General features: G+C 37.1%; 1 protein-coding gene across 1 annotated transcript in view; it reads left to right on the top strand.

The window, feature by feature from the left end:
* Nucleotides 1-23,354, top strand: part of LOC142866391 (uncharacterized) — a 185,014-nt gene that overhangs the window by 4,996 nt on the left and 156,664 nt on the right. The window contains 2 exon segments of the mRNA XM_075999761.1: nucleotides 1,784-1,914; nucleotides 2,427-2,522. Coding sequence (XP_075855876.1) covers nucleotides 1,784-1,914; nucleotides 2,427-2,522 — 227 coding nt within the window.

The following is a 23,354-nucleotide window of genomic DNA, read 5'->3' as shown; positions in this document are numbered from 1 at the left end:
GACTTTGTAAACCTTAACTTTTCTCATTTTATTTTCTTACATAATGTGTTCACCTCAACTACTTTCCCCCCCTTTTTTCTTAATAATCATGAGGAATCTCCAAAAAATTCTTTTTCTCTGTATACCAGAGCCTTGTCTCCATCCAGGCTTCTTGTACACCATGAACAATTGTCAGCATATATTGAAAACCTGCAATATTAAAATTATTCCCTTTGTGGCTGTTGAACATCTTGGAAGCAGAATCTTGGATGCCCAAGATTACTATTGGAGATGAGTTCTCCCTAGGTTATCAGTGAAGAAGAGGAACATGTACTGTTTGTTCTATCTAGATGCTCCATCAGTTCTGTGCAGAACAAGATTAATAGAATACACATTAGTTATTCAGAATAACTGAGAATGTTCTGAGAAAAAAATAATTAGAAGAGACTTGCTCTCTAGGACACTAAAGAAAGACTATTTAAATATGTTATTAGAGATTACAGAACATGACATATCTGTAGCTTGAATTTTGCCTAAAACTGATGTTCATGATTAGATTCCAATTATAATTTACTTTTTTCCTTTGGCCAAAAACATCAAAATATCACAGCAGTGATGGTATGCCTGTGTGCATTGGCACCTAAGAGCACCTGCTGTATTGTACTTGATACTAATTTTATTCACTTGGCTATCGTGTTCTCTATCATTTTTCTAATATTGAGTAAATATTTTTTTCTTAATTATTTTTTTTTCTTAATTATTAAGTACCTTGTGAAGCTTTACCTAATGATGGGCATAAACTATCACATTTTATCTGGAAGCTCCCTTTTTCTTTTTAGATTCCCATTGCATATAACCTGCTTTGGAAAATAAAGGCTCTCATCTTTCTTTCCTGGTTAGATGAACTGAGATAAAGGCAGGCTCTGCTGCTTACTGAATGTTTGAAAAATATTCCCTTTTTGCCAGAAGCGTTGATGTCACTGTTGAGCTTGTTAGAAATTCAGCAACTCAACTTTGCCCCAGATATTTGAAATGAAAATCTGTATTTTAGTAGGATTTGTAGTTCATTGTTGTACGTATTAAGGACTTTGCAAAACTGAAGAATTATTAATACCATCTAATTAGACATGACTTTTCTATCTAAAAAATATACATTACTTATCCTGGATATAAATATAGTACTCAAAAATATACATGCCTGTGTTTGCAACTTGAATTTTATACCTTATCGTTCAGAAAACTATAATATCTACACAAGTTTTTTGGACCTTATGTCATCGTCTCTCCTCAGAGTCAGATAACACATTACATAATATTTCTTTTTTTTTTTTTGAGACAGAGTCTCACTTTGTTGCCCAGGCTAGAGTGAGTGCCGTGGCATCAGCCTGGCTCACAGCAACCTCAATCTCCGGGGCTCAGCGATCCTACTGCCTCAGCCTCCCGAGTAGCTGGGACTATAGGCATGCGCCACCATGCCCGGCTAATTTTTTCTATATATATTTTTAGTTGGTCAATTAATTTATTTCTATTTTTGGTAAAGACGGGGTCTTGCTCAGGTTGGTTTCGAACTCCTGACCTTGAGCAATCCGCCCGCCTCAGCCTCCAAAGTGCTAGGATTATAGGCGTGAGCCACCACGCCCAGCCTACATAATATTTCTGTGTTAAAAATTGTCTTTTTGAATAATTCCAGTTACTCATATGAGTCAAAACCAGTTCTCTTTACTCTGTTATTTCACCAACAGTGAAATTAAGAATTCCCCACATGACCACTTGGTAAATATGTGTTTCGTTTTGTTTTGTTTTTTCAGGGACTGTTGACATTCAGGGATGTGGCCATAGAATTCTCTCTGGAGGAGTGGGAATGTCTTGACAATGCTCAGCAGAATTTGTATAGGGATGTGATGTTAGAGAACTACAGAGATTTGGTGTTCATAGGTAAAGATCTTTTCAATGCATAATTTTTATTCCCCACTAAGAATTTTATATTCTACCTTTGCAGAATTTTTCTGGGATTTTCTGCTTTGCATGAGTAAAGTTCAGATGTTTGTTTCCAAGGAAAAATTGGGATTTGTTGGTATAGGAAAGAAAATCTTCAATCTGTTTTATCTTGACATTAATCTTTCCCTTTCCTGAACTGATCAGTATCTTTCACTCTTTGTTAGTGATAATTCCAAAAATTTGGTGGTATAAGATTTTGTTACTCACAGTTTACAGTCCAATATCCACCACCAATATTTGATTCCACAAGTATTGGGTAATGGAGCTAAGGACCCTCAAATTTTAAGTACTTTCTAAATATTATAAAATGTCTGACAGGCATTAGTGTTTGGGGATTAATTTTTTTTTAGAGTCTTCCGTACTGTTCCCGTTTCTCTACTGAGCACAGTCCTCGATTGGTAATGGAAGAATCTCAAAAATGTCATGTCACTTTTCTTCAAATAAAACAGGTCTTGTTGCCTCTAAGCCAGACCTGATCACCTTTCTGGAGCAAAAAAAAGAGCCCTGGAATGTGAAGACAAATGAGACTGTCGCCAAACACTCAGGTAGGTGGCAGTGAATGAAGCAGGTGACACAGGAGAGAGGTCCAAAGGTCAAGGAGGAAGCCAGACCTTCTAAAGTCTTTTGGAAAACTCTGCTTCAATGGAAATGTTTTCTGGGAAGTCTGAGTTTCCTTATCTTAATCTATGATACAGTCTTCCCTGTCCCTTATTCTTAAATTATCTAAGGACTTTATTTCTCTTCAGTGTAGTTAATTTAAGGTTAGAGTGAGAACAAAAGCCCTGCTCATGGTTTATAAGGGACTGCAGGTACTGACTGCTTTCCATTCCATTGTAGGACATGGAAATATGTGTGTATATTTGAGAAAATCTATGGTAAAAAAAATTTTTTTTTGAGACAGAGTCTCACTCTATCAACCTGGGTAGAGTGCAATGGCATCTTGGTAGTTCACTGCAGCTTCAAACTCTTGAGCTGAAGTGATCCTCCTGCCTGAGCCTCCTGAGTAGCTAGAACTATAGGTATGTGCCACAGTTTCTGGCTAATTTTTCTATTTTTAGTAAAGACCAGGTCTCACTCTTGCTCAGGCTGGTCTCCAACTCCTGTGCTCAAGCGATCCTCCCCCCCTTGGCCCTCCAGAGTGCTAGGATTACAGGCATGAGCCACCACATCTGTCTGCAAACCATTTTTTAATTTCTCTGTATTTATTACATCATGTCTGAAATGTGTGAGTGTCGTGGTGATATTGGTATTTGGTACAGAAATCCCAGATCACCACAAGGAGATGTTATGTTTTCTGCTTTATGATTTGTTATCCTGTGAAAGGATCTGGGTCCCCACCAGGGAGAGGAGTTCCAGTCCCAATTCACCCACAGGGAGCCCAAGCTGCGTCTATGTCTCTCAGCCTCTGAGTCGGCACAGTTGTCCTGTGAACACCGTGCCAGCAGCACCTGGGAGGGCTGGCGGGTAGGGAGCTCACAGTCTGAGTTCCCCTGAGTCAGCTGTAGGGTCCCAAAAGAGAAGGTCCCATTCCCTGGAGGTGCCTCTGGCTGGTGGCTGTATTGTCTCTTTGGGCAGCCACGGGTAGGGTCAGCGGAGGGGAGGAGGAGACAATATGGTGCCTGCCGTGTGGCTCGGGCCTGTGCACACAGAGGTGCCTGGAGGAAGTTGGGAACCTGGTGCCACGTCTGCTACAGGCTCACCGCTGGCTGGTGGCAGTGGTCTCTGGGCTGGTGTCCACAGGTCTCTCCACCCGCTGGGGAGCCCACCAGCAGTCCGAAATGCAGGGGAGGGGAAACAGCAAATCAACCTACCCTTGCCGCTGGTCTCTGGGCTGCTCCAGTGGTCTCAGCCTCCAGTTCTCCTCCGCAGCCTCCTCCCGTGGAGTCTCCCGGGGTCTCAGGAACCCCTCCTTCCGGCCCTTTTCCGCTGTATGCTCGTCTTCTTGCTTCTTTCCTCTAATTTCTGCTAGAATCTGTCTTTTCTGCAGATACACTCTGTCTGGCGGTGTTATTCGTCTGCCATCTTGCTCCGCCCCCCTCTTGTGACAGTTTTGACTTAAAGTATATTTTAAAAATTATAACGTTTTTCACTTTAAAATAATGTGCCTAATATAATTTTGAACTCCACTGCTCTTTGATGCTAAATGTTTTTCTGATATATCTTGCTATATCCTGCCAGTTGTAGTTTATTGTTTTCATCAAGTATGAAGTCAAGTCGCTTTACATGGAATATAGTTGGATTTTTTTTAACTCTTTATTTAACTGTGCCTTCTGACTGGAAACAGTAGTACATAAAAATTTACATAATTTTCTCAAAGGAAGGACTTACAATTTCTCTTATGTTAATTGTTTTATATAACTTTTGTCACTGTCTTTTCTTTCTTTCCTCTCCCTCTGTCCTGCATTGTGCCTCACTGATTTTTAGTGACATATTTTGTTTCTTTGCCTAGCTTTCTTTTTTCTCTGTAAACATTTTTTTCTGATGTTCACTGTGAGAACTATATAAAACCTTTTGAACTTGCAACTTATGTTAAATGAATAACTACTTCAGTTGCATATAAAAATTCGTAATCTTTACATCTGCCCTCACCTTTATGATATCGATATCAATAATTATGTCTTTTTATATTGTATAGAAATTAACACATGGCAATGATCTTTTTTTTATTTTGCCTTTCAAATTTTATAGCATAATTAAATATTTTGCACCATCATTATGATAATGCATAATTTTATTCTTGATATGTGCATATTTTTCTCAGAGAGTTATGTAGTTGTCAAAGGAGGTGGAAACCAGCCTTTGGAAAGGCCACAAAAAACACATGTGTGGACATATGCCCATAGTTTCATTCTCTTTTGAAAGGGAATCCAGGAGATGGGATTTTACTACTAAAGTGATAACTCAGTGTCAGCATGGAGGAAGGGCTGTGGTGGGTAAATGCAACCAAGTTTTCTTCCCCTTCCTATGCTCAATTGGGGTGCTATGAACTATTAGCAGTTATGATTTCTAAAAGAATCATGGTTGTAATTATATTATTAAGTTCATACATCTATGATGGAAGTAAGACCATGGTATTCTATTGTGCTTTCTTTCTAATGTACTTTCTATAGTTTTATATATTCAAATTTTTAAGTATATTCACCAGAGTCTGCTTAGTCAGATACTTTGTTATTTTCATCTCTTTCAGAACTCTCTTCCCATTGCAACAAAGACCTGTTGCCTGAGCAGTGTATAAAAGACCCCTTTCAGAAATCAATAATGAGATTATATGGAAGAAATGGCCTTGAATATATACACTTAAGAAGAGACTGGGAGTGTGGGGGTGAGTATAAGAGGCAGAAATCATGTTCTGATGGTCTTACCCAATGTTTGTCAACTTGCCACAGAAAATTATTCAAATGTTATAAATGTATAAATGTCTTTAGCAAATCATCAAATCTAAATAGACACAAGACAAGACATACTGGAGAGAAATGTTTCAAACTTAATGAAAGTGGCAAAACTTATAACCACAGCTCTAATGTTTCTGGACATAGAAAAAATCATACAAGAGAGAAATTCTACAAGTGTGAAGAATGTGGAAAACCCTTCAACTGTTGCTCAAAACTTACTATACATAGGAGAATTCACACTGGAGAGAAACCCTACAAGTGTGAAGAATGTGGCAAAGCCTTTATGTGTTGCACAAAACTTACTCTACATAAAAAAATTCATATGGGAGAGAAACCATACAAATGTGAAGAATGTGGCAAAGCCTTTACCCATTTCACATCCCTTACTCAACATAAAAGAATTCATACTGGAGAGAAACCCTACAAATGTGAAGAATGTGGCAAAGCCTTTATCCAGTCCTCAGTCCTTACTCGACATAAAAGAATCCATACTGGAGAAAAACCCTACAAATGTGAAGAATGTGGAAAAGCCTTTAGCCTGTGCACAAACCTTACTGAACATAAAAGAATCCATACTGGAGAGAAACCCTACAAATGTGAAGAATGTGGAAAAGCCTTTACCCTGTGCCCAAACCTTACTCGACATAAAAGAATCCATACTGGAGAGAAACCCTACAAATGTGAAGAATGTGGCAAAGCTTTTACCAGCTGCACACAACTTACTCAACATAAAAGAACTCATACAGGAGAGAAACCCTACAAATGTGAGGAATGTGGCAAAGCCTTTACCCAGGTCACACACCTTACTCGACATAAAAGAATTCATACAAGAGAGAAACCCTACAAATGTGTGGAATGTGGTAAAGCCTTTACCCTGTGCACATACCTTACTCGACATAAAGGAATTCATACTGGAGAGAAACTCTAAAAATGTGTAGAATGTGGCAAAGCCATTATCCCGTTCAGAGACCTCACTCAACATAAATGAATCCATACAGGAGAGAAACCATACAAATGTGAGAAATGTGGCAAAGCATTTTCCCAGTGCTCACACATTAATCTACATAAAAGAATTCATATCAGAGAAAAATTCTATGAATGTGAAAGTTGTGACATAGGCTTTAATAACTGTTTACATCTTATTCTACATCAAAGAAATCAGACTAGATAAAAGTGAGATAAATGTAATGAGTGTAAGTGCTTTACCAAAGGATTAGCCTTAAAATGCACAACAGTACTTATACTTAAAGCAAAACTAATAATGTAGACTGCTGACAATACCATTAGTTATAACAGATCTTATCGGACATGGGAGAACTTACACTGCAAATAATGCTCCAATATTTTCTCAAACATTGCTCATCATCACAAAAATTTTAAGGAAAGAAACCTTACAAATATAATGAATATGAAAAAATATTTATGCAAAAGATATACCTTATAGAACAATAAACAATTGATACTTAAAATACTTTCATAAATTTCAGAATGCAATTAATCTAGAATCAAGTCTAAACATATATCAGAGGGCTCACAGTGCAATACACTAATGCACTAACACATTCACTCATTTCTTTAAACTAGGTTGTTGATTATAGAGAATGACCCAGTTAAAATATTTAGTTGATTTAATTGTATGTCAGCTTTAAAAAAGAGAGAGATTTTCTGAGAGTTATAATTCCATGTAAAATATACTTTCTGGTCCGGGTGGGGTGAAAATGTAATAAAGTATACATTTTTGCTATTTTTTGCAAGCAAGTACTGATATTATTCAACATTAAATACCGTAGTTGGTATGCTTTCATTCTTAGTGTGTATGTGAATGTGTGTTTAATGATAGCTACATCACATTTATTAGAAGTCTTTTGTATTAAGTAGGCATTATTCATGTACATTTCCATGGAAAATTAAAAACACTGAAATGTAAGATCTATGAAATGGATAGGTACCAAGGATTTTCTTATAATAAACAGTATTTTAAGTGATATATGATGTAAGTATATGATGAAGTAATATTCTTCTCATTATAATCAGAATGTAAAAATTATAATATTAAAAATAACTTGTTTTACTACTGCACATTACGATAATAAAATAGAATGTAATTTGGAATATTTTTAGATTACATGTAAACTTAATTTGTTTCATTAAATTAAAAATGTTTTTACTGTTTCCAACATGTTGTAGATTAAATAAAGTGTTATTATGCCACCAACATTAACATATCCCATGTTACTCAAAGTTGGAGGAAATCGATTGTAAAAATGTACTGTCGGGCTACACAATACAAAGACCTAATTTGTGATCCATTTTATCAGTGGCTATACTTTAAAGAGTAAGGTTCCCAAAGCTTTTTTTCATTACATTTGTAATTACATTGTTACTGTAATGCTTATAATAATGATTTTGCACTTAATGAAAGCCATACATTTCTGAACCCAGAATGACTAGATGTTACATTCTATCCTACAGTTTTCTTTCAACATGCAACCTGCCTGGCCAGTGAAACAGAAATAAGCATATTTTTTATTTATATTGAATCAGATATCCAAATACATCATGGTTAAGTTGAACTATAGTTGTAGTATATTTACAGACTAAGGAATTATATTTGTGTTTGTGGATGTATGCCTATTTTGAACAGAAAAGGAGAAATATTAGAAATAATGGGTAATTTCAAGTGTCGAGAATTTATTAGCAAACTAGAAACTTCAAAGATTCTGAAAGGAAATATTTTGTTTGCTTCATGTTTAATTAATTGTTTTAAACCCTAAAGCTTCTGAATGGGAACCTGCCCATTCCAATCCTCTGTTCTTACATACTTATTGCTCTTGCTAGGCCTACTATGTTATTTTATTATTTCAAAGTTCATTACGTATCGTTTATATGACCTGATCTGCAATTCCAACAAGGATTGTTATAAAACTTAATGGTGCTCATAAAATTATCTGAATGTATTAGTAATTGCACAGTGTGGTAATATCATTTCACTTAGTACATTCTATCTTTTCATTCTAATTTGGGAAGCATATAGAAAGCACTTTTTGGTTACTCCTTTTTTTACTTTTGGTCATTGAACTAATTGATTTATTGACTTTATCAGGCTACTTTGTTCAGGTAAACACTAAGAAGGATTTATAAATTATGGAGTTTATTTTATATTTAAATAGAAGAAATAAGTACAGGACAGTGTTAGATAGGCAGTAGATGCTTTATAATTACCAGTCAATATTTTTGTGGGAGTGAACTTGTGGCTCCAGAGAAGAGATTGAAAATGCCCAGGGTAAAAAGTCAGTGATTTTGCACATAGAGCAAAGGAACTGGCAGAACAACCAACTCTTGGAATTTATAAGTGGAAATTCTGCTTCTTTAATTGCATAATTATCTCCAGTTTTTTGCCATTTTTTTATCTTCATTCTGTTCTACAACTGTATCTAAACCAGTCTTCTTTCTGCCTGTGCTTGGGCTGCAATATTCTCACTGTCGTACTCAATGCATGTAATTCTACATATAAGATATACCATATAATAAGATGTTATTAATAGGAAGAAATATAAATGAAACAGAATGTATTCTTGTTAAAATATATATCTTTGTATAATTCGTGGGTTATTTAAAGAAAAAGATGTAAGATATCAAAGAATTTAAAGTTTTATTTAGAAAGGTTAAAGAAAAGATAATGTAAAGAAAGGATCTTGCATAGAATTTTTTATCCTAAAATGATTCATTATGTAGGAAAAAGGAATTTTAGGACAAAACACAAAGTTTTATGGAAGGTGTTATAGATGCTGTGTGATATATGCATGATGAGATAAAGTTTATGAAAGGAAATTTATTAAGAAATTTTGACTAAAAAGATTTTGGTTAATATTAATATACTCTTAATAAAATGGCATAATATACTTATCCTAATTCTTTAACATGTTTGGTTTTTAATTTTAAAATTATGACTACATAAGTTTTTTCTTTAATTTTGGTAAATAACCTACAAAAACAGCAACAGACTAGAACAACTGAGTGGCCAAGATCCTGAATAAAGTATTATTCCCCTTACTAATTCACAAGTTCAAAAGGCTTATCAGCAAAATCTGGATTGGCAATCACATATATCTGATTTTATAGAAACAATTGATAATCATTATCCACAAAATAAATTATTCCAGTTTGTACATTTAACTCAATAGATATTACCTAAAATAGTAAAAAACATCATCAAGCCTTAAAATATGTTATTTAAACAAAAAGGGGAGGTATATGTTCCCCCAGAATAGAAAAAATTAAGCCTTATTTACTTTAAATATTTTTGAGTTATCATAAAAAAGATGATTTAACAGCAGTAGAGGAAGTATTGGAAAGGGAGCCATCCACCAGATCCTTTCCCTCACCAGCCTATCTGGTAGAAAGATGATATAGAAGAATAAATGGAAAGAAGGATGGGCAAAGGTGTGGGGGAGAGGCTTTTCCTTGTCTTTTGAGAGCTGATGGACAAATAGTCTGGATTCCAAGCAGAAGAATCAAACCCAGAGTGGAAACAGGAGGGGAAAAATTGGAGGAGACCACCAGAAGGGAATGAGGCCCTGGTTGAGGGCTTTAAAAGGATGAAAATAAAGAATAGGAAGTGCTGAAGCAAGAAAACGTGCCAGCCACTGATCATGACATGTGGACAGCTGAAGAGGACCTATGAAGAAGCAGACAGCATACTGAAGTCTATGTCTGCATCTAAAACATCTGTAAACCTCTTTCTTGCCATGATCTGCAAAGTGAGCATGGTGGTAAGAATGTCTGATAACCACACTTATCATTACTGGGCCTATATTCCCAATGCACCTTTAAATAAGATTGTCAACTGGGCTGATATTCCTTTCTTAGTATTTAATAATGATTCTAATTGGCTACCAGGACCTTATGATTATTGTGGTCCAATGAAAGTCAATGAGGCCATAACTATAATTAATAAATACGAAGTTGAAACAGAAGGCCTGCCCATATGTATTGGTAAAGGTATTCATTGTTTAATACCTGCTACTCAAATCTGGCTAGTCACCTGCAACTCTACCAGTGATAAATCTAAAGCCTTGTTATTTCTTGTAAGTGCAACCTTTTTTTCTGCTTCTGGACATACTAAATTTGCACCTCCAGATGTACCCATCTGTAAGGAGGTAGTAATTTCTGACCCTTAAATCTGGGTACAATGGAAAAATTGTAAAAGTCACATGGGACGCATTGTTACTGGCTCACCTTCTTGAGGTTATGTATTAATTAGACTGGAGTCCCTATGGGCATCCTGCCTCATCTTACAAAGTTAAAAAACTTCGTTATAAAAAACCTGTCACGGCCGGGCGCTGTGGCTCACGCCTGTAATCCTAGCTCTTGGGAGGCCGAGGCGGGTGGATTGCTCAAGGTCAGGAGTTCGAAACCAGCCTGAGCAAGAGCGAGACCCCGTCTCTACTATAAATAGAAAGAAATTAATTGGCCAACTGATATATATATAAAAAATTAGCCGGGCATGGTGGCGCATGCCTGTAGTCCCAGCTACTCGGGAGGCTGAGGCAGAAGGATCACTCAAGCCCAGGAGTTTGAGGTTGCTGTGAGCTAGGCTGACGCCACGGCACTCACTCTAGCCTGGACAACAAAGTGACACTCTGTCTCAAAAAAAAAAAAAAACAAAAAAAAAAACAAAAAAACCTGTCACCTCGATGTCTATAACAGACACTAACTTTGAAAGTCATGTTACATGGCTCAATTATGGTATGAGCACTCCAGCTCCTCATAGTTTAGATGGCCCTATTCATCAGCAACTGTGGAAATTATTGGCAGCTTCACACCCTTTGCAGGCCTGGATTACCACAAACACATTAGATCTAAACAGTAGCGAAGAGTGGAATTTTTACCTAAACTCTACTCATTATACTCAACCTTGTGTTAAATTGCCCTACTTATTCATGATTGAATATGCTATCTATGATGCACCTTCCTTCCTAGTGACTTATACCAACTGTTCTTATTTTTCCTGTATCGATTAATCCATAAAATTCAATCCTCATAAAGAAGCATTTATATTCTTAAAGCCAGAGCAGGGCTGTAGTTACCTGTTAAAATGAATAGAATTTGGCAGGAAACCCCAGCAAAGTTTGCTTTGCATAAACTGCTTACTCAGATTCTTAAATGTACCAAAAGATTGATTGGTCTATTACTAGCAGCTATTTTGGGAATTATTGCAGTCACTGCAACTGCCACCAAGGCCAGTGTAGCATTACACCAAACAGCTCAAACCACTGAATTTGTTCAAAATTTGCATCACAAATCAAATCAATTATGGTCCACTCAGAATCAAATTGACAGCAAATTGGCTACCTAAGTGGTTGCCTTACAACAAGCAGTCACCTTACTGGGAGACCAAGTCATAAGTCTGCAAAAGCAACTTAGGCTCTGTTGTGATTGGAATATTACTCATTTGTATTTCTCTCTCTTTCTCTGTCTGTATATATAAAATCAAACTGTATTTCCTTGTGAAAACATTAAAAAAACATCTACTCAATCAAGAACGTCTGACTGAACAGATTGGAAATTTACAACAAAAAAATACTAAATACCTTCAGTCACAAACTGAATTTACTCTCTAAGGCTAACACTATTATTGGCATCTCATCTTGTTTGGAGTCAGCTGATCCACTTTCTCATCTTAAAATCTACAAAAATTCCACCATAATAACTTGTAACATTATTTTACTCATTTATCTGTGCTTATTTATAATCTGGAGAAAACTCTAAAAAAACCCCCAAAAACAGCAGAGGACTGACGCATCACAGTGATGGCCATACAACTGCATCAACTCATGTCTAATAAAAATAAAAAAAAGGGGGAATTTGTTGGAAAAATATGATTGAGGAATTAATGAATTGTAGCTCATAAGACTATTATACTATCACCCTATATTACTATATTAAACACAGAAACAGGAGTGTGCAGGGTTTAGCCTTGAAAGAATGTGTGAACTCAATGGTTCACTTATCAGAAGCTGCTATCAAGGGCGGGCTCTCATGGCTCCCATAGGGATGTTTTCCAGAAAGGCTTCCTGGTATCTCAAAATCTGTGAGCTTCCCTGTTTCCTTAGAAGACAAGGCAGGGCAAATATGACTCACAGGATGGGAGCCAGAGACAATGAGTGCCCTTTGCCCATAGAGATGCCCCTGTGTTCTAAACAACCTGTTCATAGAGATCATTTTCCTGCTGTCTCCTCACTGTTTACCTTTAAGTCCACAACAACTAGATCAAAAAATATAATGTCACCATGCCTCTTTTGTTATACCTTTGTTAAATGATGACTATGTCTTAGAACTTAGAATTTAGCCCTTGAAAGACTTTGTACCTATTTGTTCACCTAGATAGAATAGAAACCCTATGAAAAGACTTTTGACCCCAACCAACTGCCTGTCTCCCATAGCAACTGCATGGCCTGATATTTAAATATGTTATCCTGAAAACTGGTAATTGATATCTGTGATTATAAGAACCTATGTAAGTCTAACCATACTTTTAGACATTCACGGTGATATGTCTAGTCTACTGAATAAGCCCACTGTTATATCTGATCTTTTTATATAAAACTATAAACTATACCTTAGTCTCTGTATATTCTTTTATTCTATTTCCTATCAATTTTCTTATCCTCTGTGGTGACCACTATCTAAGGGACCAGGCTTCACGGGGAAAAGCAACTGATCTTTCCACAGCTCTTCCTCAACTCTTCCCCATCCTCTATTCCACCTGGGATGTGAATCATCCCTTTGTCCAGCCTGTCCACACTATATATGCCACTATTTTTTATTAGTCATTGAGTTGCTATCACAGATATTAGACTGACTATCGTGCTACCAACATGTGTGTTTTCAAGTGACACTTATTTTACTTAATAACGAACACAGAACACAAGAGTAATAATGTTGGTATGTTGCTGTAATTGCTCTATTTTAATGTTAATTATTGTTAATCTCTTACTGTGTATGATTTATAAATTAAAATTTATAAAACGTATGTACATATAGAAAAAAATTCAAAGTATACATTGGTTTGGTGTATATCTGTAGCTTCAATCATTCACAGAGAGTCTTAAAATATATGTCCTATGAAGAAGGGTGACTCCTGTATATGTTGAATAGATTAACTAATAAGGTCATTTGAACCCAGAGGGTCATACTGTAGAAAATGTTTTTAGTGTCAAATTCAATTTCTTAAACTAGATACAAGGCTACGCAGGTTTTCTTTTCTTTTCTTTCTTTCTTACTTTCTTTCTTTCTTTTTTTTTTTTGGAAAAGGAGTCTCACTTTGTTGCCTAGGCTAGAGTGCCGTGGCATCAGCCTAGCTCACAGAAAACTCAAACTCCAGGGCTCAAGCAATCCTCCTTCCTCAGCCTCCTGAGTAGCTGGGACTGCAGGCATGTGCCACCATGCCTGGCTAATTTGTTCTATATATATTAGTTGGCCAATTAATTTATTTGTATTTATAGTAGACATGGTGTCTCGCTCTTGCTCAGGCTGGTTTCAAACTCCTGACATTGAGCAATTTGCCCACCTTCGCATCCCAGAGACCTAGGATTATAGGTGTAAGCCACCACACCTGGCCTATATAGGTTTTCTATTTCTTGTTTTATAATTTCTGAAAATTTATATCTTTACACAACTTACCCATTTGTCTTAAGCTGTCAAATGTATTGATCAAATTGTTAGTACTATTTCCTTATAATAAATTTAAATCTGTATGATTTTTAATGAAGTTCCACCTTCATTCATTATATTGGTCATTTGTGTTTTCTTTTATCCCCTAGATTGATCTAGCTAGAAGTTTATCCAGGGTGTTGATATTTTCAATAAACCAGCCTTTACTTGATTGGTCTGTGTAGTCCGTGCTAGGTAAGGATACTCAGACATGAGTTTCTTCACTAGCTCAGCCAGCATGTGATGAGATCTGTTTGTTTCTGTATGATGCAATGGTTTATGCAATGATATAAGCAGAAGAATAAAATTATAGTGATGACTTGTCACACTCCCAGGCAGCCAGCAGGGTAGTAGCACAGGAATGTTTTTGTCTGGGACAACAGAAGATCCTGGACCAGGCCAACTGCCAGAGAGTACTGAGAGAGCCCTGGAGTAGATGAAGCAATGGTAAGGCCACCATGGCACACCAGAGGGAGAAAGTGATCTAAGATGATAGTCATCAGAACTAAATTGATCGTATATTGGAAGGATGAGAGGGTGCAGAAGGAGATGGTTATATACACACCCAATGATTGCAGTGCTCACCATCTGGGAGATGGACACACTTGAAGCTCTGACTCTTTTGAGGCAATACATAAACTAATCATCTTTACCCCTGTAATATGCTGAAATAAAAAAAAATTAAAAAAGAACTAAATCTTTTGGGAAGAGTACCACAAGGAGCTACTAATGCAGAAAGTCTATACTCAGCATTACAGAAATCCCCTCCAAAATTGAGAAATGTGGTGATTGGTACAATGGGCAAGCATGGGGAGGGGACCCCAGGAAGGAGGTGTCAGGGGCTGGGGGCTGGGGGTTGCAGGTGCCAGTGAAAGAAAAGACGCCTTTTTGCATGCTCCAACCTCTTTCATAGACTTCAAAAAAAAATTTTTGAAGGGCTCTCATTCCACAGTACATTACACATATTAGCTATATGAAAATTCATCCACAATATGATTCAATAATGTAGGAAAAAAACAGAATGGCTTTTGATAATATCTCCTTGCAAATAATTATATTTTGCAAGGTTTTCATGTTTTCTTTTTGTTTGTATTTTGGTTTGTTTTTAACAAGCTAGAGGTTTTACATCAGGCTGCTGATATTGTTTTAGACCTTTGAAAGTTCACAGGTAGTAGCTTTTAGGCCTGTGTTGCTCCCCTGATAAAACAACCTTACCTTCCACTCTTCACTGTGCACACTGCTTGGGCAGTTTTATCTAGTCCTGTCACATCAGCTCCCCCTAAATGCTACAAGTGTTAAAATGCAGCTTCAGGTCCACATGGTAAGCCACCACCCAGAGGTGGTTGCCTTCCCTGGACAACCCATACTCACACTTAGCTGGTTGGAACCTAGGCTCACACTGTACCTTCTTTCACAACCACCTAGGTACTTCAGAACATCTTGTCTGAGCAGAAGACACCACAATCATTCATCCTCTGAATTTGTAAGTCCAAGAGTCGTTATCAAGGCCTATCCTTCACTCCAAATTCTTAACCACTTTGGTACTCGCTCACCAGCTGTGAACCTTGCCTGGATCTGGTACTGATAGTCCACAGGATAGTTTGTGCTGTACATTGGTGACGAATCCGTTTTGCTCTTGTGTGATGAGGAAAGCTTTAAAGCAATGAAAGCTTGTTTTACTTTACAGGCAGCTTTAGGAAAACAACTATAATAACTCATACTAAGGACTTGTTAAAAGGTCACAGATTGGTAGTAACTTATATGCTGAACATACACACTGCAACTACAGAGATAAAAGCTGTAAAAGTAAAAGCTTTTGCTTGTTGCCTAAAGTCTACCTCAGCTGTGCACCTTCATATCATGGCTGTTGGCTAAAGTCAATACTCAGCTGTCTGTTTTCATCTGTGGCTGTCGACTATAGTCAATGCTCCTATAGAAGTGGTAAGTAGGCTTAAGTCCCATTGATTCCTTAATACTTCTGTTACCTGACCTACCTCAGTAAAAAAAATACCATTGTGCACTTCATCTCACCTCTAATATTACCTGAATCTACCTCTCTCCTTCCTGATTCCAAAGCCTCAGCTGGGCCCCAGTCACTGCCACCTTGATTGGTCTGATGGGTTCCCAACATGCCTTTCCCCTCAAAGTTGGCCACTCCAACCCATCTTCTACACCTCTACTAGGTAGAGGGATGCTAAAAGGCCAGTTTTATCACATCAATGGCTCAATAAATTCTTCAGACGCCGCCACAGTTTCTGAGCTCTTAGAATCAGTATATAAAGCTGTTTTGTATAGACTCCAATTCCTGACAGTTTCCTCCCATGCTCTCCTCCATCACTCTGCCTGTGTTATTTTCATAAATGGTTAAGTATCTACTATGCACCAACCACTGCTGAAGGATCCTATACATGCCCCATACTCTCTCACCATTTACAAATAAATGGATGTTCTAAATACACCATGTCATTTTCTACTACTTTACCCATACAAACATTGTGGTTTTTTTTTCCTGAACTCCTTCCCCAATTCCTGTGCCTAATTAGCTACAGTCCATAGAAGTGTTACTACAGAGAAAAAATGTAGTGTATTTTCTTTACTTATAACTTACCTTGTTTTTTTTAGGAGCCCCCAGTCTCAAATTTCAGGAAAAAAAATTAAGTCCAACTCTCATTTCACAAATGAGAACACTGAGATTCAGTAAGCATAAAGAACTTGTTCAAAGTTATACAGGAAGTAGAAGAGCTTGATTTGCCCAAAGTGGTGCTTAGAAGTATGCTATACAGCTTCTTTCCAAATGGCTCGGTTATAGAAGTCTTTGCACTGCTTACAAGAACTTTCTGCTGTGAAGAAGCTTTGCTATATGCTGAGTGGCTAAAATTTGGTCCATTCATTCAATTTAATTAATCTCTTCTGGCAACTTTTAGACTTTATAAGGAAAGAAAATCTCTCACTTAATTTTTCTTAGGCAAATGATACATTGGGGTAAATTGAAAGAATACTAGAACTTGTATTGATGTTTACTTTTACCTTTAAATGTAGTGATGATGCTTTGCTAATATACAGATAATAATAAATAAAGACTCTCATATGCATGAATTAGGGTTGCATGCCCCCAAGTTTTAGATAAACAGTAGGGACCCCTGTTCTCTACTGACCTCAGCTCATTTCCTTCTACTCTCCACCCAGCTCATTCCACTTGAGCCACAACTCACCAAGCTCACACTCATTCGGCCCAACCCACCTGTCCACTGCCCTATATATTTTCTGATCAGCAAGCCATCCCTCATGTGCCAGTTTTCTAAGTCTATGTTTGTTTCTCAAATGGCCCTCAACTTTCTCTCTAGGGATCATCCCATCTCTCTCACTGACTGTGGCATTCATCTCTTCCTCCATCACCCTGTTGGCAGTAGAGTGTCAGATGCTGGCTGTCCTTGCTTAGAACTGCTACCTAGCCATCTGTCACCCATTGTGCTACCCCATCCACATTCCCCTTGTTCTCTGTGTTCTCCTGGTGCTTCCATCTTCACAGGGGACAATGCTCAATGCCATGATCCATGTGCTCTGGCCTCTGACTTTCCATTACTTCACCTCCATGGAAGGGCATCATTTAGTTTCTGAGATCCCAGCTGTATTTAAACTGGTCTCTGCTGACACTTCCCTCCATATAAGGGTCTTTTTATCCATGGTGTTATTTTTCTCTTCCCTCCTGTCTTAGCTATTACTGCCTCATATGTATATATACTGTCCACTCGACTGGTGACAGTCTCAAGCCTGGGGCACATGGAAACCCTGGCTACTTACTTCTCTCACATGCACCTGGAGTCTCTATTCTATGTGGCTTCCATTACCAAGTACCTTCTACAAAAGTCTCATTCCCCTGGGCAGAAAAAAGTGGTCTCTGTCATCTACACCATCCTAATTGCAATACTTAACCCTCTCATCTACAATCTGACAAATGGGGATGTCTTTGGAACCCCAAGAACAGTTGTCAGAAAATAGGGAATATGACATAACTTTCCACCGAAAATCCAAATCTAAAACAATGAAACATATACATTGAAATTGTGGGATTTACCATATGTAGAGACACATATTCATATGCATTGAACTATAAAGCCAGATATTTTTAAGAACGGATAATAGACAATCAGAAATTATCCTGTCTTCAAAGTTGATATGTAAATTGGTCAGTTTCTTCCTTTTATTCATTTCTGTATTCGTACTCCAATATAATATATTTGGAATGTAGCTTATTTGTATACTAGATCAAATATTCATTTCTTATTCCTGTGTAATCATCTCATTTTTTCATTGTTATTTATTTTGCTATATTTTTGTTTTATTTTGAGAAATAATTGTATATGTACATGTTGGACACAGTGTAATTTTATCTAGGCATACTTCCAGAAAGATGTGATAAAACTAATTGACATTTCTCAAAAAGCAGTAATGAATGTTCCACAGCTATATGTCAAAAAGCTCAACCAATCTAATCATCATGGAAATGAAAGTTAAAGCCACAGTGAGCTATTACCTCACACCTGTGAGAATGCCTATTCACAATATGATGAATGCTAAGTTCTGGTGAGGATGTGGAGAAAAGAAAACACTTGCATATTGTTGCTGTGAAAATAAATTAGGACAGCCAAATTTATTTGTATTTCAGTAAATTAAGAGGGTACCAGTCGTGTTTTTTTCTTTGATGTCTACTCCCCAGCCCTGAATCCCTGGTGAGCACCACCACCATTTGAGCACCATAGTGTTAATCAGTGACTACCAATTTGATGGCAAGTATATGTGAAGCCCATTCTTCTGAACTTGTGTCACTTAAATTCGGATATTGGGCTAACTCAATTCAGGAAAATATATGCTGGGCTAGCTAACTGTCATTTCTTAAAATTGAGGAATATTTCATTGTAAACACATGATTTATATTCACAGTGATGTTTCAGAGACAATTTTAAGGTAATTACCTCTCAGCCCAGGCTTTCAATGAGGATAACCTGGCTAGATTGAAGGAACACCATCACCTGCCTGTTGGGCTGGGTGGGAACATCCATGTGGTTTTAATTGTGCCCCTAATAATTCTAATTTGATACTGTTGTCAAGCAATAGGACTCTTGCATACATTCATGAGAATTGAGTTTAGCCTTTGTACCAGAGATAAGTCACAGGTTCTTCTCTGTTGAGTTTGGTAGAGGCAGATCAGTGTGGTCCAGATTCCCATTCATGTAGCAGAAACTCCTGGCACCTGTGGCAGAGGGAGGTATCTGGAAGAAATACAGGAAAACCTCTCATTTTGGTCTCCATGAAGGAGCTGATCATAGCTGAATCTTTCCTGTGACGAGAAACAAGTGCTTGTAGCCTTTCTGCATTTTATGTTCCTCCTGCTTGTGAATGTTGTGTAAACAAGGGAATAAATTGTGCTGACTCCTTTCAGGTCAGTCTAAAGATTTCATTTTAATTGCTCTACACAATCTCACCTGAAAAGAACTTTTGGAGTAGGAGGAGAAGAAGAAGAAATGGCTAGTTATCAGGTAAGTGTGTCCCAGATTTGGCATTGTGTCCACTATTTCTTCCAGATAGTCATATAGAATGTCAATTTTTAGAACTTGTAAACCTTTACTTCTTTACTTCTGAAGTGTATGCCTAATAAGTTTTGGAACTACATTTTTTTATTTCTTCTTATGGTAGTCAAGGTTCTCTGGGAAAACCTTCCTTCCTGTATAACAGAGCCTGCTGTACATTCTCTCACACAAGCTTGTTACTACAACAACCATGTTTTCTAAGAAATATATGGCATATAATATTAAAAATGTTCCCATCGCGAGAGGTCAAGATAGAATAGTGTCAATGTTTGAGATTCCCATTGGGGATAGGATAGAGTCTTTGGATTTGAGTGAGGAAGGGAAACAGGTACTCTCAAAGTTTGATCTAGATGCTTCATCATCTCTACGTAATACATTATTAGGAAAGTTCAGAAAGAAGAAAGCATTGATTGCCTAGGATAACCAGAAAATTATGGAAAAACTATAAAATAAAAGACTTGCTCCATATGATGCTAAAGTATTTACATACATTATTAAAGATAACAAAACATGGGAAGTATCTGTATCTGAAATTTGCATAAATCTGATGATTCTTCATGGTTACATATTGTTGGCCACTACCATCCCAGCAGTCATTTTGTATCCTCCTCTTTGCAACAATGCCTAACACCAATTCATTCTGCTAAAGTTATGCTAATTTCATTCTCTTGCTTAACATGCTTTCTGACAGATTCATCCAATATAAAGTGAATTGTTTTTGTTTATCATTAAGGGTATTGTGGAGATTTACTTTCTGATGTGCATGAGCCATCACATTTAATCTAGAAGCTCTAATTTCTTCTTATAGCTTGCTTTGAAAACCGAGGGATATTATCTGTGTTCTGTTCAGATGAACTGAGATATATTCAAAGTCTACCACTTACTGGATATTGACAAAATACTCTCCTTAGGCAAGAAGCATTGTTGTCAGTAGTTATATTATGTGAAATGCAGAGATTCAGACCCCACCCCAGATCGCCTGAATCAGAAGCTGTATTTTAACAAAATCTCCAGTTCTTTACTGTACTTATAAAAATTACGTGATACCTTCTAACTCTCTATGATCCTGTATGTGAGAAATATGCACAATTTATTGATGTGATATAAATATAACACCCATAAATTTATATTACTGTAGTAGGGGCCTTAATTTTGTATTAAATACTTTATCACCCATAGAAGAATCATATGCACACAGATTCATACATCTTTTTTGATCCTCATTCCAGTGGATAAGAGAATATGCTCAAGAATATCAATGTGCTAGAGAATATCTTATTGGATAATTCCAGTACTTCATGTGTCAGAAACAGTTCTCACAACTCATTTTCCTTGTAGTCAAGTGAATAACTCTCTCTATGGCCACTTGGGAAATATGTGTCTTTTTACAGGAGATGGTGACATTTCAGGATGTGGCTGTAGAATTCTCTCCAGAAGAGTGGGCATGCCTTGACAATGCTCAGCGGAATTTGTATAGGGATGTGATGTTGGAGAACTATGGAAACCTGGTATCCCTTGGTGAGGATCACTTATATACAGAATTTCTATTCCACATTAAGGCCATTCTTTTTTTATAATAGTTTCTTAAAAGTTTCTACTTTACATGAATAAATTTTATTTTATTTTATTTATCTATGTTTTAGCATGTTATGGGGATACAAGTGTTAAGGTCACTTATATTGCCCATGCCCCCCTCCCCCCTCAAATAAGAGCTTCAAACATGTCCAATCACCAAACGTTGCACATCTTACACATTGTCGTTGTATACACCTATCCCCTCCTCCCCCCTCCCACCCTCCCAACACCAGATAAATGTTACTCCTATATGTCCACTTAAGTGTTGATCCGTTAATACCAATTTGCTGGTGAGTACATGTGGTGCTGGTTTTTCCATTATTGAGATACTTCACTTAGTAGAATGGGTTCTAGCTGTATCCAGGAATATACGAGAGGTGCTATATCATCATTGTTTCGTAAAACTGAGTAGTATTCCATGGTATACATAGACCTCATTTTATTAATCCATTCATGAATTGATGGGCACTTGGGTTGTTTCCATAGCTTCACAATTGTGAATTGTGCTGCTATAAGCATTCGAGTGCAGGTGTCTTTTCATAAAATGACTTTTGATCTTTTGGGTAGATGCTCAGTAATTGAATTGCTGGATCAAATGGTAGATCTACTTGTATCGCTTTGCGGTTTCTCCATATTGCTTTCCACAGAGGCTGAATCAGTTTGCAGTCCCATTAGCAGTGTAGGAGTGTTTCTATCTCCAAATCTATGCCAATATTTATTGTTAGGGGACATTTTACTGGAAGGTCATTCTTACTGGAGATAAGTGATACCTCATTGCAGTATGTTCAACATCTCTTATCATCAGGGAAATGCAAATCATTTTATTCTTTCTGTATTTTCAATTTCTGATCTGTTCTATGTCTATTTGGTATAATATTAGAATCCAAGGTTCAGAATAACATGGCAACATTTCAATTTCTCTACATTCTCAACATATGTATGTATGTGTATCTATATTTACTTATTTAAAAGTTCTCAATGTAATCAAAAAGTCCCCAAACAGCAAATTCTGGCATGGATGCAGAGACAGAGGAACACTCCTACACTGCTGGTGGGGCTGCAAGCTAGTCCAACCTCTGTGGAAGGCAACATGAATGAATTTTATATCCATGCTTTTAAAGAAAATTTGAAGATTTTGGTGCATAAAATAAAATCATTAGATGTCTCATGTTATCTTGAACCTTTCCCTTTGTTGGGATTTCACACTAGATTAATGGTTACTCTAGAAATCAGGGTATAAAATTGTTGTCTGCACCTTGAAATAGAATTTCCACCTCTTATTTATTTGGTGCTAGTGGGAATTGGTGCTCTAGTCATAAATTAGATCAATTTTTTATCATTCTACCTGGTCTGTGAGAAAGCAATATGTTGCAAAGGAATTTTCTAGAACCTTCTCTCATATTCTCTCTACTAAGGATAGTACTGCATTAGTAATTGGAAACTCTTCAGCAAGAGTCATGTGAAATTTCTCTAATGAAATAGGTCTTGCCGAGTCAAAGCCAGAGCTGATCACATGCCTGGAGCAAAGAATAGAGCCCTGGATTATGAAGAAAGAGGAAACAACAGCTAAATATCCAGGTAGGTGAGATTCAGTGAAGCAGATTAACGAATGTTAGAGAGCCATAACTCAAGGAGGAAGGCAATTGTTAAAAAGTGGGTTTGAATATTCTGCTCTTTTGGAAATGATTTTTAGAAGCCTGTCTCTCACAGGCTTCTTTATCTCACAGAAGGACATCTTTATCTCACAGAAGGACATCTTCTGTCCCACGCTCTTAAACTCTCTAAGAACTCTACCCATGCAGTGATCTTCCTTAGAATTCAGTGAGAGCCAAAGTTCTTTTCATGGCTTATAAGGGACTGCATTATCTATTAGCATTTCTATTGGTTAGGAGTTATGGGACTATCTGTGCATATTTTGAAGACCATGACATTAAACCATCTTTTGACAGCCATTCACTCTCCTGCCCTTTCTGGAGTACAGTGGCTGATCTTAGCTCAGTGCAACCTCAAATATCTGGGCTCCAGGCATCCTACAACCTCTGTCTTCCAAATAGCTAGAACTATGGGCATGAGCTACCACGGCCAGTCATTTTTTAAATTATTATTA

This window comes from Microcebus murinus, unplaced genomic scaffold (assembly GCF_040939455.1).
Source record: "Microcebus murinus isolate Inina unplaced genomic scaffold, M.murinus_Inina_mat1.0 scaf004_hap2_Mmur4.0, whole genome shotgun sequence".
NCBI lineage: Eukaryota > Metazoa > Chordata > Mammalia > Primates > Cheirogaleidae > Microcebus > Microcebus murinus.
This window is presented reverse-complemented; position numbering and strand designations above follow the sequence as displayed.